This window comes from Epinephelus fuscoguttatus, linkage group LG14 (assembly GCF_011397635.1).
Source record: "Epinephelus fuscoguttatus linkage group LG14, E.fuscoguttatus.final_Chr_v1".
Classification (NCBI taxonomy): domain Eukaryota; kingdom Metazoa; phylum Chordata; class Actinopteri; order Perciformes; family Serranidae; genus Epinephelus; species Epinephelus fuscoguttatus.
Window position 1 is genome coordinate 13,711,369 of NC_064765.1, and position 21,637 is coordinate 13,733,005.

At 41.9% G+C, this 21,637-nt stretch overlaps 2 protein-coding genes across 2 annotated transcripts in view; both read right to left on the reverse strand.

The window, feature by feature from the left end:
• Positions 1 to 16,195, reverse strand: part of LOC125901060 (microtubule-associated protein 1S-like) — a 16,476-nt gene extending 281 nt beyond the window's left edge. Inside the window, exons 1-9 of the mRNA XM_049596427.1 lie at positions 15,535 to 16,195; positions 13,012 to 13,107; positions 10,104 to 10,186; positions 9,800 to 9,937; positions 8,767 to 9,268; positions 8,396 to 8,482; positions 4,581 to 7,078; positions 3,776 to 3,917; positions 3,464 to 3,681 (exon numbers count right to left, since the gene is read on the reverse strand). Of these exons, the coding sequence (XP_049452384.1) occupies positions 3,464 to 3,681; positions 3,776 to 3,917; positions 4,581 to 7,078; positions 8,396 to 8,482; positions 8,767 to 9,268; positions 9,800 to 9,937; positions 10,104 to 10,186; positions 13,012 to 13,107; positions 15,535 to 15,697 (3,927 nt within the window). The 5' untranslated portion in view covers positions 15,698 to 16,195. The remainder of the gene's footprint in view (positions 1 to 3,463; positions 3,682 to 3,775; positions 3,918 to 4,580; positions 7,079 to 8,395; positions 8,483 to 8,766; positions 9,269 to 9,799; positions 9,938 to 10,103; positions 10,187 to 13,011; positions 13,108 to 15,534) is intronic.
• A 167-nt stretch (positions 16,196 to 16,362) lies between these two features.
• On the reverse strand, positions 16,363 to 18,938 carry LOC125901070 (cocaine- and amphetamine-regulated transcript protein-like). Its single transcript, XM_049596444.1, has 3 exons — positions 18,795 to 18,938; positions 18,536 to 18,616; positions 16,363 to 18,254 (listed from the first exon to the last, which is right to left on the reverse strand). Exons 1-3 carry the CDS (start codon positions 18,927 to 18,929, stop codon positions 18,147 to 18,149), a joined length of 324 nt encoding a protein of 107 aa, XP_049452401.1. The 5' UTR covers positions 18,930 to 18,938; the 3' UTR covers positions 16,363 to 18,146.
• Positions 18,939 to 21,637: the final 2,699 nt, after the last annotated feature.

The window sequence follows — 21,637 nt, forward strand, 5'->3', positions numbered from 1 at the left end:
GGATGTAATGCCCACTATTTTTTATTTCTATTTTTATTTTTTCTATTAATTCTTTTTTCATTGCTCCCTTATTTTCTTATTCTTATTCCTTCTATTCGCCATGTTATGCAACACAAATATTCTTAAAAAAAAAAAAAAAAAAACATTGTACAAAACAATAATACTTTGATTTAAAAAATACCTTAATGCCTTTTGGAGATCATTCATCTTCTACTTATTTAACTATTCATGGTAAATTAATTTTTTGGGGTGCCCAAACTTTTGCGCGCCGGAGTAATTCAAAGAACCATGTAGCCAGTTTTAAAACATTTACACTGCATGCGAAATGGAAACTTTCTTGTTAGTAGTGTTGTGTCGTTCGTGAACGAATCGTTCAAAAGAACGAATCTGTTGAATCAACATACTGAACTGAATCACTTTCGGAATTGATTCGTTCATTTCTCAGTTCAGTTGAGCTCAGCAGCGAGCGTGCAGGCCGGGAGTGGAACTGCCGATTCAGTCCGTGCGAACGATGAATTACTCGTGAGTCGCGCGAGGCAGCCAGGGTGCAGGGAGGGACTGCCTACCACGTGATAATCACCCGGTGAACGAATTACTCGGTGAACGACGAAACCCCGATCCCTGAGTGATTCAAATCATTTCTTCTCGGCGATGCACTTTCATAGGGACTGTTTTCTCCAAGCTAACGGCTAATGTAGCCAGGAGTCGAGCCACATGAACACAATCACACACCTGCCCATTGTTTTAACAATTTATAGAGGACATTGTGACGTAAAAACGGGCTGATCACATTTGCATGACCCTGCTTTAGATCATAAACCCAATAAAGGTGTTATAACTGGCAATGAATTCAGTTTAATTATCAGTGTCTACATGTCCACCATTAGTCCTCTATCATCATCTTTACACTGTCAGAAGGGGTCTACTATCACACTCTGTCTCCCTGTCCTCTCTTTGGCCACATTTACACTTCCTCAAATCTGTTCATTGCCATTCTTTTCCTTTCCACCAGAGACCCTCAGATGTTCTCTCCTGCTCCTGTCACCTCACTCCCAGTCACATCCAGGAGGCAAATATATAATATATGAAGGCAGAAGAACCACAGGTCAATCAGGGCTTTCAGTCAACAGAATAGCTGTTATAAATTGAACATATGAAGAGAGCTGCAGCACCACACCTCTTATAGGTTAGCTTCTGTTACAGTACATAGACATACAGAACATTACAGTACACCTATTATGCAACAGTGAGTCTCTTTAATCTGTGTCTCTAAAAAGATGGACTTATAATTTGAGCTCATTGTCATGTTAACCAAGACAAAAAAACATATATAACACATTTAGATAAATTAGTAGGCATTTAGCTTCAGATTAGGGTTCTTAAAAACTTACATGAGTTGTTTAAATCGACTTGACACAAAACTGGAAAACGCTGTTCTCTGAATAAAGAAAATAAAGCAGCGCGCTCCTCCTCTCCTCCTCTGCCCTCTTTACGCACCGCAGCCCCAAACTGCACGTCATTTTTGTTTTGAGAGAGAGAAATTATCAGAGATACGACATGGGAGACGTAAACATTTCAAATACAGTTTTGGCTTCATAAGACTTGTGGACATGGGAAAGCAGGGGCAGCTGGTGAACCTGAATCTGGCCGAGAGTTGGAGGGAGATGGTGTGATTTTACCAGACTGTCTTACTTGTTGTTAAACTTAATGGTGGGTCATTGCCTACATTAGACTGCCTGCATGAAGATGTTTTAATAGTGATTTAATTTCACAACAGTGACACAGAATGAGGCTTAGGGCAAACTGACAGAGGTGTCTCTGATGATGCAAGCAATGCAGCTCGTCTGCAGCAGAGAGCTGTGAATGGGAGGGGTTTCCTGTAGTTGTTGTGGTTTTTTGTGTGTACTAGTGTGTTTTTCATGTTGAACCACTTTCGTTGGTTCTTACAACAGAGAGCTCTACGTATGGAGTTAGATTTGTGTCTTTATTACATGCGGGAAAATAAATGATATGAGAGAAAAAAAATATTTGAGAAAAAACGTTTTTTACACTGATAGCAAAAAATAATATTTGAGACTAAAAAAAAGTTTTGAGAGAAAGTATTTTGTCATAGAATATAAAAAAAAATAATTTGAGATTTAAAAAATGATTTCCGAGAAAAAAAACTCTCTCAAAAACTTTATTTTTACTCTCAAATATTTTTTTTTTGCTATCATTGTGAAAACTCTTCTCTCAAAAAAAAAAAAATGTTTCTCTCAAAACATTTTTCTTCTTTTGACAGCTGGATGAGGATCGTCTTGGGAGTCGAATTCAACTGAATCATTCATCCACCATGGTCGATTCTCGCAATGTTTGGGTAAGATGATGACACAGATGATGAATGATTCAGTTGAATTCGACTCCCAAGACGATCCTCACCCAGCTGTCAATTCGATTGAGACTGGCCAATAGGAACATGGCCCCGCCCATGACATTATTTTTGCAGTGAAAACAAAATCCTGACACGAGAGCAAAGACTTAGGTTTAGGTTTTGAGAGAGAGAAGAAAAATGTTTTGAGAGAAACATTTTTTAGAGAAAATGTTTTCACACTGATAGCAAAAAAAAAAAAAATATTGGAGAGTAAAAAAAAAGTTTTTTGAGAGAGAGTTTTTTTTTCTCGGAAATCATTTTTTAAATCTGAAATTATTTTTTTATATTCTATGACAAAATACTTTCTCTCAAAACTTTTTTTAGTCTCAAATATTATTTGCTATCAGTGTGAAAACTTTTTCTCTCAAATATTTTTTTCTCTCAAACATTTTTTTCTCTCATATCATTTATTTTCTCGCATATAATAAAGACACAAATCTAACTCCATACTATGTAGCACCTGTCTCTTTTAGCCCCTTCTCCCAAAAAATACCCAAGTCAGCTTCGATTAGTCAGCGTTTGAGAGTCTTCCGTGTCTCTGTGTCTCTGCACCGTCACTATAGCTGAAGAATGACTGTAACTGAGGATAGCAGCACTTTCTACTGTGCAAAATAACCAATAAAAGCTTCTAAACACAACAGGACATGTTCCTGCAGGAATATGATCCGACATCCGGGAGAAATTTACAACATCGGCATCCACGTTTACAGTCTGACATTAGCAGTGTAGGCTACGTAAAGTAAACACTTGCAGTTGCAGCCTGGAGCAGATGACCGTTTGAAGAAATCTGGCACACTATGACGTCATACTGTAGCCAGAGTAGAAAAAAATATTTGAAGCAGAGTATTCAGAACAGTCTGAAAAGAGGATAACCTCATTATGTCAAACTTTAGCCATCCTTCATTGTAACACAATATAAGTCACAAAACATGGAAAAGCGTAATAGGTTCCCAGAGATTAGTTTTTACCGCTCAGCTCTCTCCTCAGGAGGGCAACCACCAACATCACGTAATATCTTTCAATATGCATGAACCTCATTGTGTGTTTTTCTACCTGCATAGTGTCCGTCCAGGTCATCTTGGCATCCAGTAGTGCATCCAGCGTCTGCCTCATCAGCTCCTCTTTCTCTGGACTGTCTCCGCTGATGATGTAACAGGAGGAGCGAATGTATCTGAAGAAGTCCACGCTGACTGTTGGAGAGGAGGCTCCAGAGGGAATATAGGCCAGGTCCACGTACACACTGACTTCACCAGCAGAGGTAGACTTAGAGCCTGTGACAGGACAGAGAGGAGAAAATGAACAAAAAGAGGGATAAGGAAATCTATCAGAGAAATCTACAGTATTTATATCATTTATGCCTCATACCTGGATTGGGTGAGGATTTTGCTGGTGTAGAGCGCGTGCTGGAAGAAGGTGTACGAGTAGAAGACACATTCCCCTTTGCAACTCCAGTCTGGCCCCCTGTCCTGCTTTTCCCTGAGCCCGATTTTTGGGAGGCCTCAATAACCTAGGAACACAAAAAGTAAAATACACATATGTAAGGTTCAATGAGAGTTTCACTCCAGACATAGTAAGTAATAATGGTAATGCTAAAAATTATAATAACTTAGCAAATATGTGGGTCAAAACTCACCACAAACTATGAATTAAAATAAAAGGAGGTGACAATAGGCATTTTTGGACCAAGCAGTTCTGGGAACTCCCTGAACCCCCCCCCCCCCGAAAAAAAAACAAAAAACTGAGAACTACATACTTTCCTGTTTACATTCTTACATGTATTGAAAGCCAGCCAGCGGTTGGTATAGCACTATCACTTTCGCTTTGACGAGTCAAAAACTTTCCTGGGTTTGTTTTTTTACACAGCTCATGAAAATGGCAGTTGCTGGTGCTGCACTGGCTGTCTTCAACCAATCAACGTACACTTATGACATCTGGATCAGTCACCACACACTTACATCATTCATGGCTCCTCCTCTGCTGGGAGAGTACCTACTCTGAAATCAGAGCTAAAACAATCCCTCAAAACACCCAGTGTTACACCTTTATAATTGATGGCAGCCACAAAAAATATATAAAGATTAAGCAAAAAATGTAGCCCAAATCCATAAATGAACTCATGCACCAAATAATACAAACATCCTTTTCTTCTTTGCGAATAAGACAAACTCACCGCTAGAGTTTTCTTCCCTCGCATGCCGGTTGCTTTTGCTTTCTTCCCGTGAGCGTCAGCGTCAGTCTGAGGAACAGGCATGGATGCGTCAGGATGTGGAGGCAGGGGTGGACTGTCCCTGAGAGGAGCTGGAAGAGGGTCCGGGGGCAGCGCCTGACTGGACCGGAGATCGTGTGGAGAGTTGGATGGCTCACTACACGACTCATCCTCATCTGAGTCCAGAACTCCATCTGCTGTGGTGGACGGGCAGTCCTCCGTGCACATCGGGGCGTTTGACTCACTTGGTGACGTGTCCTTGGGGTTGTTGTTGTTGTTGCCGTGTTGATGCACAGCGAAGGCTCCCCTGGAAGGCTCGCTCGCACCTGAGCCGGAGTCAAGCTGTTTGAGGTGCTTGAACTCGCAGGGCGACACCAGACATAGATCCACGTCGTGAGCTGACACCTCAAAATGAAGCGTGGTAGGTGCTGGAGGCCGTCCCATCTCTGAGCCCTGCCCTAAAGATCTGGGAGGCTTCTTCAGTGGTAAAGACATCCCAGCAAAATGGCCTCCATTGGAGGTATGAACACTGTCATCCCCCTCTCTCTGGCTCACAGTGGTCGGTCCTTGCTCCAAGGACATGGACAGTGATTCATCGACTTCTGTGGACTGAGGAGAGCTCACCTCCGCTGGCATGGAGTGTGTCGTGGTGGTGGTGGTGAGAGAGGGAGAGGGGTCTGAAGATCCCTCTCTAAATGTACCCAAAGACAGGAAACTTAGTTGCCGCTCTCTGGGCTGCGTGTGGCTCTCTGGAGTGCTTTTGAGCTGCCCCTCGCTTTGCTTGGATGATCCATTTGGCTGGCTGACATCAGCGGAGTCCATGTTACCCATCTGGGCCTGTAACCTGCTCAGAGTGGCCCTGTTGCACCACACATCATCTGGGGATAGACAGTAAGGAGTGTGACCTGCGCTGTTGGGCCGTGAATCCGGGGAGGCAGGCTCTACGGTCTCCTCGTCTGGGCTGGCGGGGGCCTGGTTCTCTGGAGAGGATCTCGAGGGAGGGCTGTTTCTCAAAGCTCCGTCAAGGAGAGTGTATTCCGTTGGGGTTAAGTCAAGCTGGACTGTGCGCTCGCTCTTTGGCGCCTTGTTAAGGGGAGATGGAAATCCTACAACCTTTGCTGCTTTGGCAGCATTTCCAGACTGGTCTGCAGGTTCTTTCTGCAGCTCCACATTTGCTTTCTCTTCAGTCCAAGCCTTATCTTGCACTCCATTATCACCACTTTCTCCTCCCATTAACCCTGCACCACCTGCTGCATCTTCCTCGAGGGTATCAGCAGCTTCATTACACTTCTCCTCACTCATACCCCCAAGGCTCTTTTCATTTCCTGGCTCACTGCTGTTCAGCTTCCCTTTATCTGCTGTTTCCACCTGCGCCTCTCCTCTTTCACTTTCCTCCCGGAGCATGAGAAAATCGGCTGTCATGTCCTCAGGGGTGGACATTTTGGAGCCGCAGGGGTTCTCTTCAGACTCTTTCTCTGGTTTTTGATTCTGTTGCTCTGCATCAAGACCCCCTGCCTCTGGGTTTTCTAACCCACTCCCAGCATCGGGTTTGGTAAACAGTTCAGTGTTTACCTTCTTACCATTATTCGCCTCCTTTCCTGATGGTTTTTTTGTTTTCTTCGTCCCTGTTTTCGAGTCATTTTTTGCTTCCTTTTTGAGCTTAGTTTTATTTTCAGTCTTTGGTTTGGAAGAGAGAACGTCCTTTTTACCCTGATCGTTCCTCAAAACGCTGTTCTCCTCTTTGTTTCCAGCCTCCTTTTTCCCATCCTTCCCTCCACCTTTCTTCGATGTATTCTTCTCTGACGATGCTGCTTTTTGCTTTACACCTGTCTCTTTGACTCTGGTTTTATCAACATCTCTTGTAGCAACTCCATTAAATATTTTTCCTTTTTCCCTACCCAGCACGTCTTTTCCCTCTTCTTTAACTCCCCGCTCCTTTCCATGTTTGGGTGTTGACTCCTTCCCTTGTGATCTGGCGCTGTCCTGGCTTTCTGTCCTCTTGGTCTTTTTCTCCTCACCCAGCCTTTCCATATCCCCCGTGGTCACTGTGGATTTCTGGAGGAAGGCCAGCCCCTTCAGCTTCTCCAGCCCCTGCAGTAGCTTTGCCTGTGGGGTAATGCCAGGGAACAGCACCCTGACCACCTTCTCCTGGGGACACGCTGGGTGCCACACGAGCAGGGCAGCAACTGATGCCAGCGCATTGAGAGGGAGAGTTTGGGATTTGGATGCTGAGGACACTGCATCAGGCCAATTTTGCATGAATGTGTGGTACTCTTGGCTGTTCTTGCCAGGGTTGAGGATGTATAAATCCAGCTGCCCCACTCCCATCTTCTGGAACAGGGTTAGCGGTTCAATAGGGACCCCTTGAGGTCGAAACATTGGCTGTGGTCGGATGTCTAACTTCTTTAACAGCTGTAGGGTTAGGGCCGCCTGGTGTGTGCTCTTCAGTACATAGTCCACACCTGACATGAGAAGAATGATAACGTTACTTGATATAGAAATTATTTCAGGAGGTTTTAAAGGAACAGTGTGTAAAATTTAAGGGAATGTTGTGACATCTAGTGGTGAGGATTGCAGATTGCAACCAGATGAAAATTTTCCTGGTTAGAATTCCTTCAGTATTCATAGGTCAGGAGGCTTTTATAATGAGAGCTGAATTATCCGCAGAAGTCTCTTCCTCTCCAAAACAAATGGACTCTGTGATTTTAACTGGTTAAACACATTAAATAAAACATTTCACATGGAAAAATCTGTATAATTCTGATGCTCTTGACACGGAGGGGCTGTTAACTACGGTGGCTGACGCAAAATTGCAAATGCCCCTACCTAGAGCCATGGTTTGGTTTGTCTGTTACGAGCTACTGTAGAAACATGAGTATAGGAATCTCCATAAACAAGGCCCCACTCCCTGTGTAGATATTAACGGCTTATTCTAAGGGTGCTTTCAGACCTAGAGTTGTCTTGCTTTGGTCTGAATCAGGGACTAATTTTGTCACAAAATTGTATAATTGCCTAGAGTTGGTTTGTGTTCTCACGGCAGCATTTACAAGCGGACCAGATCAAATGCCTTGCACGAGAAAGCTGCTCTTGATTGGTCAGAATTTCCATGCAGGAAAAATCCAGGAAGTAAACAAAAAATGTGAAGAAGAGTACACTTGCAAGATAAATGTGACACTTTCTAATGTCACAATGGAGGGACAACTACGCAGGTTGATTTTAGCGCTGCTCATCGTGGACTATATTGCTGTCATTGTTCATTTTAGTCAAACCATACAGTTTGGAAACGAGGCGCGGCTCCAACTATAAAACAATGTTTTGATGCATTGGATGTGCTGAATGTGCATATTAAGGCAGTACAGGAGGAGGTGCACATTAATAATCCTCCAGGACTGTAACATGCTCATGTTTAACCCAAACAATGTGTCATGTGACTGCAGTTGGTTCAGATCCAGGTCGGAACACGTTCTCACCACAAACGAACCGCACCAGAGTTCGTTTGTAACTGAACTGAGACCACCTCTCCAAGAAGGTCTCAGTTCGGTTGTTTTGGTGCACACCCGAGTGTGATTGCTGTGTTCACACCTGCCCAAATGAACCACACTTAGGGGGCAAACGAACTTGAGTTTGATTAAACCAAACCAAACAGCACCCTAACGTAACAAAAACACAATTCTTATTTTCAGGTGATTATACCCTCAAGAAAACGTAATTTTTGTCTTTAATTCCTGCCTGTATTTCCCCCTAAATCCTTCACACTGAACCTACAGTGCATCACTTACAAGGCTGTTCCTCCACCTGCAACCTGTTGGGGGCGTTAAAGAACACAACTCCAAGCTCTGGGGAGATGAGCCTCTTAGATGAGTCATCTGTTCAGATAAAAGAAGAGAAAGACACAAACAAAAACGACATTTGAACATGAAACAGTTAAAGAGGACTAAAGGGAAACCTCAGTGTCCTAACAACACTTCTTTTTATTTCATCTTCCAGCAGAGAGAGCAGCAACATCACGACCCTGTTTCTTGAAAGAGGGATCCCTCCTTTGTTGCTTTCTTTTTGAACCAAGCATCTAAAGATAAATGCTGAACAGATTCAAAAGCCCTTTGAGCCAAATTTGTGATTTTGGGCTGTATGAATAAAAGTGACTTCTTACCTTTGATATCAGAGCTTAGCTCCAACTCAGCCACCTTCCTCTCTAGGAATACGTTGACCCCGGGGAGGTTCTCCGTCCCAATGTGCGTCAACAAAACTGCATCTACTCGGTCAAGGTGGCGGACCAGCTTCCAGAAACAGGCCTGAGAGTCCGAGCCGCCGTCCACCAGCACAGTGAACCCGTTGACGGCGAAAAAGGCACAGTCACCGCGGCCGGCAGGGAACACATAGCAGCAGGGGCGGGACAGCTTGAGAAAACCAACAGTGGTGGGGGGAGGCAGAAGGTCGAAGGGAGATGGAGGGGAAAGGGTACCAGAGATGAGGGAGGTGAATTCCCCCAGGGCCTCCATGGCAGGCAGCACCTCTGGGGGGTTGATGTGCAGCGTGAAAGGACCCTGCAGAGGCTGGTTTCCCAAGAGGGTATTCCTCCACTGGCCGATGTTGGGACAGCTGAGGGTCAGGCTGGGTTTGGAGGAGGAGGCAGAGCTCTCTTGATCTATGAACTAAAGAGAGAGCATTTTCTTTTATAGCATTGAATGTTCAGCTACATTTTAGAGCAGAGGCCAACTGATAAATTAGCCAGACTGATAGTACCAGGCAAAATTATCTTACCATAGATATACGGTCGGCTGATAAGAAACAAGACATTGCGGTACTAAGATGTGGTTATGGTACGTTAGAAAGTGTCTGTATTGCATAGTTTGTCGAATAGACAGCAATGTTTCTCGTACAAGTCCCAATCACAATTATTCAATAACCAAATTGAGGGAATCCTCAATAAAAAATAGCTTATGTTATGTAAAAAAAAAAAAAAAAAGAAGAAGAAAAAGTACAGAATATGTCTAAAAATCCAGTAGTAGGTCATGATCTTGATGACACATTTATGTCATCTTATCCTTTGTTATCTTTAGTTAAATACTAGTTAGCTGCAGCTCTAAAATAACCCTTAACTTATGGATTTCATGCGCCAGCTATAGTAGCATCTGAACATTTATTTGTGGAGAGATAAAAGTCAGAGAGAGACCTTGTCGTACCTGGCCTGTTATTATTTCTTTCAGTTGGTGTGGTGAGAGCAGTCCTTTGTGAAACAGCAGGTCACCGCTGTCTTCCACGCTCTGACCGGCCAAGATCAACAGCTTATATGCCGATTCCCTGGACAGCAGAGCAAACACCTGGCCAGGCCACAGAGAGATGGTAATATGTTTTTATTTTGCAGTGTCACATTATTCCATAATTAAATGTGTGAATGAAAAAGTAAAAGAGGAGAGAAAAATACAAAAAGCCCTAGCATCACTGTATCATCATGACACCTGAAGGAGCCAGGGCTTCTCCCCTCACCTCTGTATGAGCCTGTTCCTGAGATGGACTGATCAGCACCTGAGTGTCCAACACTCTGGTACTGTAGCGCAGACACTTCTGCCCTGAGGACGCAGAGAGAAAAACAGAGTAGAAAGAGGAGGACAGACAGGCAGACAGCCAAGGGGAAGCAAACAAGAGCTGGGGAAGGTCGGAGCTGAGGGAGTCTGGAAACAAGCCGAGGGATCTGAGCGGGGAGAGAGAGGCCAGAGGCAAATAGGAGGGGAGCTCGGAGAAGTCGATGAGAAAGTGAACTGGGATAACCGGGCGGGTGATTGACGCCCTCAGCGAAAAAAAGAGGAAGGAAGAAGAGTGGAACAGCTGAGTTGGAGGGACTGTCTGAGGATGAAATGCCAAGTTAACTCAGTCTGCGGCGAATATCCAGTCTGAGGGGAACTGGATCAACGTTTGAGGATGCAGAGGCGGACACAGCCAACTGGAACATAATGACCCAAATAAGAACAAAAGTTTCTTTGTCTGTAGGTCAAGTTAGAGATGAATATGATGACCATTCCTGGCTGGCTATTGTGCTGAATTACAGGGCATGCACAAGTTCAATGCATAAATACGATTTGTGACATAGTTTTGTTTTCTTGCTGAGGCTTAGGTGAGAAGGTCAATTCCTCCCTCATGTCTGTACGCTGAATTTGAAGCTACAGCCAGCAGCCGGTTAGCTTAGCTTAGCATAAAGACTGGAAACAGGGGGAAACAACTAGCCTGGTTCTGTCCAAAGGTAACAATATCTGTCTACCAGCCTCTAAATGCATATTTAAAACTGACGGGCAGTTATGTGGACTGTTCTTGTCACCCTGAAGTTGTTAAGGAACCAGTGACGAAAGTGCAGTCTTTCAGTTATGGTACAAATTGAATAAGACATAACATGTTAATTATTCCAGTTTAAGGGTGCTGGTCAGGTTAGCGGTCTCCCGTTTCTTTATGCTAAGCTAAGGTAACAAGTTGCTTGCTCTAGTTTTAGTTACCATAAAGGTATCAACCTTCTTGTCTCGTAGTAAGAAAGCAAATATTTCCCAAACCCTCCATCTCTTACAAAATGTCAGATCCCACCATTTTACAAAACCCTGACATCCAAGATTACATGTAAGCTCTGCCAGGGATTCACATACTGCCGCTTCGTCACATCCCTCAGCGTGTGATATTGACGCCAAAGTCAGCCTTTGGCGTGTTTATGAGAAGGACCACGCTTTCATCCAACTCCAGTGTGAACCATCCGAGGCAATACTTGATGCTGAGAGCAACTGATGTAGTATAAAGAGCAAGAAAGTCTGCGCAGGGCGGGAGGGAGTGGAAGTGGATGGGTAAAACAAAACCAGACTTTCAATCAGAACATCACAGTTTGTGACCTTTGGGAAACCAAAAGTCGATGTAGTTTTAACACTGACGCCGATCACATGACATATTCACGTTATGTTATATTACAACTGTGCTTATTTCAACCCAAAACATGATCTTATTTTTCAAAGTAACCATCTTGTTTTGTTGCCTAAACCTAAGCGCAACCTTTGACAACATTAACTGTGTGCTGCCTTTGCGTCACTATGAGACGCCAAGGGGTGTGACAATGCATTAGTACTGACGACAACGGGCTGGCTCTGTACATAGTTAAAAGATAATTCACTAATATTTATCACATACTAGTGCTGTCACAATACTGGACAACACATTCTCACTCTGACCTCGTCACATATTGACATTTGGTCATGGACTTTCCATGTCTAGATACGACGTGCAAGGTACCCTGGGTGCTTTGGTTGTTGATGTTCTGCTGCGCGGTCAAGTTCTGCCTGTTACATACATTGTCTTTCTTAAAATACACAGGGAATTATCCATTCACATACTGTCTCTTTCAAAGGGACTTCCTTGACGTTTTTTTTTTCTTCAAGAACAAAAAAAACGACAGGGTTTGAGGCGAACATCACGCTCCTGGGTGAAGGTCGGTGTGTGTTGGACCCATCCAGCACTCCTACCGCCCTCCCTATTCGAACATTAGCCATCTTAACTTTCGTTCTTATCCCGCCACATTTCCCCCTGATGCTGCCGAGTGCCATTAAACTATAAAGGCGGCTGGCCACATATCATGCCAACATTAAAGGACAGCTTTTTCCCTCACTGTCTGACGCCACAAGTCGCTGCCCAAGTGTCAGATTTCGATGACTTCGGAGTGAGACCGGGTTGTACTGGAATTTCTTTGTTACGGTACCTTGAAAAATATTGATATTTGATACCATTTTCAATATCACAGGAAAAATTGACATTGAGGGCATTTAGTAAAAGATAAACATAACAAGGCTATAACATGACTGGCAACTTTTCGTGGTGATCAGCAGAGAATTGAAGAATGATTGTAGTAAACATTACCAATAAGACAGAGCGAGAAACCGCAGCTGGTACTGGTTTATTGATACTGTGGAAAACAAGTACTGAGACTGTTTCAAATATTCAGAATCAATATGTATCGATAAATCTGTCTTTGACAACACTATCACATGTGGGCAACCTCTCTGGCTGCCATTTTGTCCTCCCTAACAAAGAGATGTGTCTCTTCCTGTCTGTGTTAATCACTTCACAGCTCAGCTGTAACACAACTGTCTGACTCTGCTGTTTGTCTGCCTTTTACCGTTTTCCCTGCTCGTCCTTGGCTCTGCACACTGAGAGCCTGTTAACACACACAGAAAGAGAGGTGGCACCGCTTGGCTGCAGAGCCCCATTGTTTACTGTCCAAAGGGCCCACCCATATTTAACAATCACCCTACTGCTCCTCCACTTTCCTTCCTTCCTTCCTCGTTGACCCGAGACCAGCCGAACTGGCGGGTTACCATGGGGACGGGGCTCTCTGTGCGATAAAGGGTCAAATGAACACACTGTTACTTACCTGCACCCTTAAAAGAAGCAGTGTGATGGGAGAGAAATTCTTGGAGATGAAGGTTCAGGTTACAGGATTTTAAGTCGACGTCCCATGATCGAATACCTGGAGACATAAGAGACATGTCGTCACACGGGGCAACAATTTGTCATAAACACAAAGTGTCCAAATATTAACAGAACAAACAAAAATAAATGATAAACTTGGAATGTGAAAATTGAATTACAGTAGATATAACTCATTCTACATATAGGCCAGCACAAGAATTTGTTTCAGGGACTGAAATCTGAAAAAATTTTGGTTTGTTAGATATGATTAAGACCAGAAGTCTATTGTCGTCAACCAGAGCTGCTATGATCAGTCAATTTATCGATGAGTCAGTTGACAGAAAATTATTGGCAACTATTCTGATAATCAAGTAACTGTTAATTGATATTTTCAAGCAAAAAAGTCAAACATTTCCTGGTTTCATGCTTCTTAAATGTGAGTTATTGATGCTTTTCTTTACCATACATTATTATAAACTGAACAACTTTGGATTTTGCAAGTGTAAGTACAAGCTCTGTTAGAGCTACAGACTATTGGAGCTCAGTACCATGTAAGATGGTTTTAAATTTACGATGAAATCATGGCTCAAACCAACCCAATCATGTACCGATCACACATTAACTCAAACACTTGATCTAACATTATGAAATCTTGTTATATCTTAATGTTGTAGCTTTAATGTTAGTGTCTTAGTGTTGTTGTATTGTTGTTGCTGTTATTGTTGTGATGACTTGATGTTGTGTTAGTATTACCGAAGCCATTGTGTCATGAATATGTTGTATTTTGTAACTGTTTTTTTTTTTTTAATCTAATAGTGTCTTTTAGCAGAGACATTATTCTCTGTTTCCTGCCCAGGGACTACGGATGATATTAGCTTAAAGCTAACTCTGGTGTGGCTAAGTAGCTGTGCACTGTCCCTGTTAAATAAAATAAAATGAAATAAAATAAAATAAAATAAAATAAAATAAAATGAAAAAATAAATAAAATAAAATAAAATAACATAAAAATAAAATAACATAAAATGAAATGAAATGAAATATAAAATAACATTGAAATTAAATTAAATTAAATTAAATTAAATTACATATGCCCAAATGGACCAGAGTATTTACTGGTGTTCAAGTGTACTACAGAGACTAGATAGTAGTCATAGTCAAAATTCTGTCAAAATTCAAAGATATGGTTGTCAAAATTCAAAGATATTGTTATTTTGGCTCTAAATCTTTTCGACGTTTAGGGGCTAAAACTTGTTATTTAAACAAAACAGCAAGGGGAGAGTTGGGTGAATGCATTTTAATAAAAATGTTATAATTTAATATAATTTTAAGAGACTTAAAGTAGAATTATGTATAAGCTTTGTAAGAGTAGAATTCATGGCAGAGCTGTTGCTTTAGATTGCATTAGATTGTTCCAGTGTAATTAAGTGGACAGTGAGGGTGTGACACAGCCAAGGGCGTAGGTTTCGTTTCAACATTTGGGGGGACATATATGAACCGAGGAGGTTGGGGGTCTGTTACTGGAAAAACTGAGCATCACACACATAATTTCCTGCATTCTGGTCATTTTTTGCAGTTTATGGTGTTTAATTTTGTCAAAATAAAAGTCCTCTATTATTACTTTTTATTGGGGGGAGACAAATGTTCTACATATTGAAGGAGATGTGTCCCCTGCACCAATCTCCAACTATGGACACAACATATAAGAAAGAAAACACATGATGGTTTTTACTTCCTCTTAAGATAAATTTCAAAACACAAACATTGATAAAAAAAAAAAAAAAAAAAAAAAAGCAAAGTCACACAGCTGAAACAGGGCTGTTTAACATATCTAATGATAAGCTGACATTTTCGAGGCACATGGTTTCCACCAGACTGATGAAATCTTTACAGGCCCAAAGAAAATGATAAATACATCTCTGTCCTCTGTATCTGTGCTCGTGTTTCCGTTTCTGTCCTCTCATCTATCTCACAGCCATGCGATGTTTTACATAAATTGCCTGCATTCAAATGTCCTGCAGCTGTACTCCCAGTGAAAGACAGGCTGTACTGTGTGCCATGTACTGTCTACTACCTGCAGTCTGCACAGTTACAGTGCTGCTACAGTGGGAACACACAAAGGTTAAAGGCACGTCGTTTACAAGTGGCTGTGTGTTGACTGAATATCCGCCCTGCAACATTTACCCAAAGCTTCTCCTTACGTAACCATACAGTGAGGCGAAAGACAAACCACCCGCTCCAGACTGCTTTTAATTATACTGTGCCCACAGGGCTGAGATGATGCTGATGGTGGAGTATCGCCAGATGACGCATCCTCGGTCAGTAGGGTGGATAAAATTACATAAACACTGCAATGGGGGTCAGTGTAGCATCCTCGCTGGTGATTTTAGGCGATGAAAACTTGCGTCTGTTTTATTTATCTAAATGTATATTAAGAAAAGCAAAGCGACATACAGCAGGCTGCAAGAGGCGTTGACGCAAACGTACCTCGTTCAATCTCCCTGCTGATGTGTCCCGTCTGTCTGAGGTGAGCGGTCCGTCCTATAATGATGAGCAGGGAGTATTTGTGGAGGCACAAGTCGGGGTTTGCGGTCGCAGCGCGTCTCGGCTCCTCCTGGACCTCCCTCTCCGGCACCCGGCTGGACGCCATGTTGGAAACTTGCACTTGGATGTGATGTCATTGAAAACAGCCTGACAGCGCCTTTTATTACAGTGAGATGACAGCTGGTGTGCTGGAATGCAGCCTTGTGCATTAGTGGATGTGTAGGAAGAGGATGCATTATTGATGACACGTGGCAAATGGATTTTTCTTTATTGTGCCTTAAGTGTTTTAGTGCTGTATTTAAATCAGAAGCAACTGGCCAACAAGTGATGTTTGTGGAAAGTGAGGTGGTGCAACTCAAATTTATCTATAAAACAACTCATGTTGACCAAAGTGATGCACAGGAGGAATAAAATGCTAAAAACACGTGAGAGGCAACATGACTGAGGAAAGGATGCTGTTCCACAGTTTGGGGTCAGACACTTGCTGTGAGCTTGAGTCTGGAGCGGGGGTTAGGAGGTCTGCGATGTAGGATGGGGTCAGACCATCCTGGATAACAGGGGGTTAGGAGGTCTGTGATGTAGGATGGGGTCAGACCATCCTGGATAATACTGGATAAAACCCTTTAATGATATGTGTCATTATATAATGTTGTGTAACTTTGAGGGACCTTGGCATAGAAATGGAGGTTAGGAGGTTTGCGATGTAGGATAGGGCCAGACCATCTTGGATAATAGGGGGTTAGGAGGTCTGCAGTGTAGGATGGGGTCAGACCATCCTGGACACTACTGAATAAAACCCTTTAATGATATGGATCATTATGTTATGTTGTGTAATTTTGATGGACCTGGGTGTAGAATAGGGGGTTAAGAGGTCGGTGATGTAGGATGGGGCCAGACCATCCTGGATAACGGGGTTAGGAGGTCTGCGATGTAGGATGGGGTCAGACCATCCTGGATAATACTGGATAAAACTCTTTAATGATATGTGTCATTATATAATGTTGTGTAACTTTGAGGGACCTTGGCATAGAAATGGAGGTTAGGAGGTTTGCGATGTAGGATAGGGCCAGACCATCTTGGATAATAGGGGGTTAGGAGGTCTGCAGTGTAGGATGGGGTCAGACCATCCTGGACACTACTGAATAAAACCCTTTAATGATATGTATCACTATATTATGTTGTATAATTTTGAGGGACCTTGGCGTAGAATAGGGGGTTAGGAAGTCTGCGATGTAGGATGGGGTCAGACCATCCTGGATAATACTGGATAAAACCCTTTAATGATATGTATCATTATGTTATGTTGTGTAATTTTGAGGGACCTGGGTGTAGAATAGGGGGTTAAGAGGTCGGTGATGTAGGATGGGGCCAGACCATCCTGGATAACAGGGGGTTAGGAGGTCTGTGATGTAGGATGGGGTCAGACCATCCTGGATAGTACCGGATAAAACTCCTTAATCATATGTATCATTATATAATGTTGTGTAACTTTGAGTGACCTTGGCGTAGAAATGGAGGTTAGGAGGTCTGCGATGTAGGATAGGGCCAGACCATCTTGGATAACAGGGGGTTAGGAGGTCTGTGATGTAGGATGGGGTCAGACCATCCTGGATAATACTGGATAACACCCCTTAATTCTAAGTATCATTATGTTATGTTGTATAATTTTGAGGGACCTTGGTGAAGAATAGGGGGTTAGGAGGTTTGTGATGTAGGATGGGGTCAGGCCAACCTGGACAAGATTGGATAAAACCCTTTAATGATATGTATCACTATATTATGTTGTATATTTTTGAATGACCTTGGCGTAGAAATGGAGGTTAGGAGGTTTGCGATGTAGGATGGGTGCAGACCATCCTGGATAATACTGGATTAAACCCCTTAATTGTATGTATCATTATGTTATGTTGTGTAATTTTGAGGGACCTGGGCGTAGAATAGGGGGTTAAGAGGTCGCGATATAGGATGGGGTCAGACCATCCTGGACAATACTGGCTAAAACCCCTTTATTATATGTATTATTATATTATGTCATATAATTTTGAGGGATCTGTGCATAGAATAGGGGGTTAGGTGGTCTGTGATGTAGGATGGGGTCAGACCATCCTGGATAATACTGGATCAAACCTCTAATAGTGCAACAGACACACAGACACTTGAATATAAGTTGTTAATTTATTGACCTCCTTATCTTACAAAAGAGTTTTGAACCTGGTGCTATAGATAGCTTCACTATCTCCCCCCATAACAGGAACAACAACAAACAAAACCCAAGAGGAAAAATTATTTAGGACAAAACTTGCATTCAGAGTCTTTCACAAGATGCCACAGCCCCACACAAATAACTTCCCTGGCGGACAAATAAAAAGATACAGATGCACACAGACATTAAAATCTATTATTCTAACATCTTCCGGTCCACGTTTATAAAAGAAAAGCATCCTTTATTAATCACGTTACATTTATTTTTTTGTCACACAGAGGATAACAGTAGATTTTGTGACTCCAAAGCCCTGAACACTCTCTTTCTTGTTTTTTCTTTCTTCTCTTTTTCTTCACAAACATTTGAGGACATAAAAGTTACAGGCAGTTCCCCGGGGACAGCTGCATAGCGTGCCAATACGCGCGCCTTTACGCACGGCGCACGGCTCCCCTGCGTCACACTGGAACGGTAAAACAACATAAATTAATCTTGATATAGGTTGTACAGTTTTTTTAATCAAAGGCAGTGTCAGTAGTAAAGTAAAGGTCAGGAATATAGTTGGACAGGTACGCGTATGCTCCGATTTTAACAGAGGAAATGCTCGTTTAAATACTCTGAAAGACGAGAAATCTCAAATCCAATAAAGTCAGCACATTTCCAGATGTTATAGATTTAGACAATATCACAAAAATAGAGACTTTAGCTGATAAAACGATGCTTTAAAAGAATTTAAATACATACCGAAGGCAGCCATCCAAGCTTTTTCTCTGAGGGCATCTCTTTGCTCCGCAGCTTCTCCAGAACTTCTTGCAACGCGTCGATCTGCCGAGAATAAAATGCCAGAAAGTTAAATATTGATCAAGTAAATTTTGGTATTAAAACTTGACATGATTTGTCCATTTTTTTGTGGAGACTAGTTAAAGTTAAACATGAGAGTCACTTCCCCTAACTAATACATTTAAAATTATCGTTCAAAGCACACCCCTGATATATCTCTCACCAGGTCCTTCTCCTGTTGGGTTTTCAGCGGGAAATCCAACGAGCGCGTCTCCAGTGAGGAGTCCTCTGCGCGAGCGAGCCACAGGTAGGCGTAGCAGCAGGTGACCGCGAGGAGGAGAGCCCGAGCGCTGACCATGGTGCTGACACACGAACACGGACGAGTCCTTCTCTTCGGCGGGTGGATAAAAGTGGTGCTTCTGCGGAGGCGGGTGTTTGGAGGTCCTCTGCACAGAGAGGAGCCCCCTCTTTATAGACGCTTTACAGCTCCCGTTGACATCAGCCAGCCTCTGAAATATTCATGGAACATTGTGACACGGGTCACACTGCTCAGCACCTTTGTATCTGTGGAGGAAGTCAAAGTCGGTGAAAGGTGGATTCACATTTCATAAAACATATTTGGTGGCTGAGTGGGGATCAAACTTGTATCATCCAGTCTAATGTCCAATCTTAATCTATGGCCTATTGTATGCAGTTAAACATACTTGTGACTCATTCATGAGTCATTTTGATGTGTCACAACTCACCACACACACAACATAAAACTATCACTGAGCAAAAAGTGAACTGTCAAATCCAATGAGACAGGACACTGCCTGGTTTTAATCTAAAATATAATATCATACTCTCCTGTAAACATAAACCCTTTCCCCTCCGTGTGTTGCTGCTAATCGATTCTGCCTCACGCCTCTGCTCTCATCATGTCACCTCTGTTCAATAAAGCTGCAGTCAGACCTCAGGTTAACCCACATTGACACCAATCTGTAATCAGGATCCAATTTCCTTTTGTAGGAATAACCTTAACCACCCCCAAATGTGTGTGTGTGTGTGTGTGTCAGTGACCCCATGTCACTGACAATTCACATTACCCCTGAGAGGCCATTCCTCCACCATCACGTTGATCACGATCTCCTCCACTGTCTCCTAAAGAGACAAGGCTGAGGCAGGAATGAGGAGCTGTGGTCAATATATATAAAGCCTGTGACTCATTCAGGTTCAATAAATGCAATAGAAAAGTGTATGTTTTAAAAGTCTTGTTTTGGAGTGTTTGGCACAATATTGAACTTAATATGTCTTCTTTTTATTTTCATTTATTTGACTCACGACCATGTCACATGGTGTGGCTAAAGTACAGCCAGTGTTACTTAAACAGAGGAAGGACATTCTTCAAAAAAGCACCTAACTTACAAATGACTTTTGGGTTATCTGATTGTAATAACAAAATTAATTTAAACTTTTTCTGTAAGTCATTAAGCTCACATTTGCACATTCAATCAAAATATGATGCTCATCTCCAACGTGATTATCACCACAGAGGTCGCAGATCCTTGGTTTCTGTCCAGCCCTTTATATCTCCAGTAACTTCAGGAATTCTGATGTTATTTGCTCTAAAATTACAAATAGTCTGTATCATTTCAACATATTCATACACTTTCAAATAAATGAATATTCTGAAATGTGTGTGTATTAGTGTGACTTTCAGCACAATTTATCGCAAATAAAAGTGTTTGAAAATATGCACAAGGCATACATATTTCCATTCAATAGTAGTAGCCATTAAAAACGACACATTGAATTGCAATATTTCACTCAATGTACATGTGATGTTGGTTTAATGAAGTGTGTCAGAATATGCAGATACAACCTTAGCTGCTGGAACTTTGCTGTAAGTTATTAATTGTTTAAAATGCTCAGTTATTGACATAATCAGTGAAAATACAGTAATTTAAATGGACATATGGAATGAATAAAGATTACTAAAATATACTTTTGTCTTATTTAACACGAGTATATGCATATATATGCATGTATTTTCTCTTGTTTGTAGATATATAATACTTGAAACTGCCATATTAATATTTGTTTTAATGGACCACAGAAAGAGTCGCTGTTGAGTTGGTGGGAATCAGAATAATCAAACAATTAACAAACATAGACTTTGAGTTTCCGTGTGATTCTTTTCCTCTTAGATTATATCCCAAAGAGTCTGTATTTTAATATTCCATTGCTTTCCACAGCCGCTCATAGAGGAATATTAGGCCATGGGGTGGTAGTATGGTCAACAGTGTTGGGAGGGTTACTTTAAAATGTGAGAAGTTACAGATGACTAGTTACCCTGTCAAAATGTAATACATTATGCAGCTGTTGTAATTACTTCATCAGAGCGTGAGGTGGTTTATATTTCAATAAGTCAAGGGCTTCTTGCTCAACTAACTTACTAAAAGTTTGGATAGATGGATTTGTGGTTATAGGCATAAATGTGCTTTTAGGCTTAAATACAGGTTTTCAGACCTTTGTATCAAAGTTGCCAAACACATGTTTCAGTTTAATCTTTCTAAAGAAATGGAGTAAGTCCATCTTCACCTCAAAAAAGTTTCTCATACATGTAGGGACAAAACTTTAGCTATGATGACGGTCAATTAGGCCGAAAGCTCAACAATAAAGTGAAACACTGCATAGATGTGAGTGTGCGGAAATCTTTTTCTACCAGTTTGTACTTACTGATGTGTCCAGCACCTTGCCAAGACCAAGCTGAGTGGAACAGGGGTTGTCCTGCATCAATTACTACATCAAAAAAATGTGAGTTATTATTACATTTGATTACTTTAAAAAAAAAAAAAACATATCTTTTTAAAATTGGCAGTAAAGCTGAAAAATGTCTGGACGTATGTCATGCTAAAAGACAGCATTTCTGTACAAGGAAAAGAAACAAAGATACTAAAAAGGATATATCTGGATGTAACCTCTTTGTAATCACCAACATTTTGATTAGTAACTAGTGTAATTACATATTTTTTCTCAGTAACGATAACAGATTCCTACTACATTTAGTATGTAATTTAATCA

Excerpts from the sequence above, each read along its gene's own strand:
- LOC125901070 (XM_049596444.1), bottom strand. The coding sequence starts at position 18,929 with ATGGTCAGCGCTCGGGCTCTCCTCCTCGCGGTCACCTGCTGCTACGCC. Across the intron at positions 18,617-18,794 it reads CCCAACAGGAGAAGGACCTG|ATCGACGCGTTGCAAGAAGT; the intron begins GTGAGAGATATA and ends TATTCTCGGCAG. Across the intron at positions 18,255-18,535 it reads AGCTTGGATGGCTGCCTTCG|TGTGACGCAGGGGAGCCGTG; the intron begins GTATGTATTTAA and ends TTACCGTTCCAG.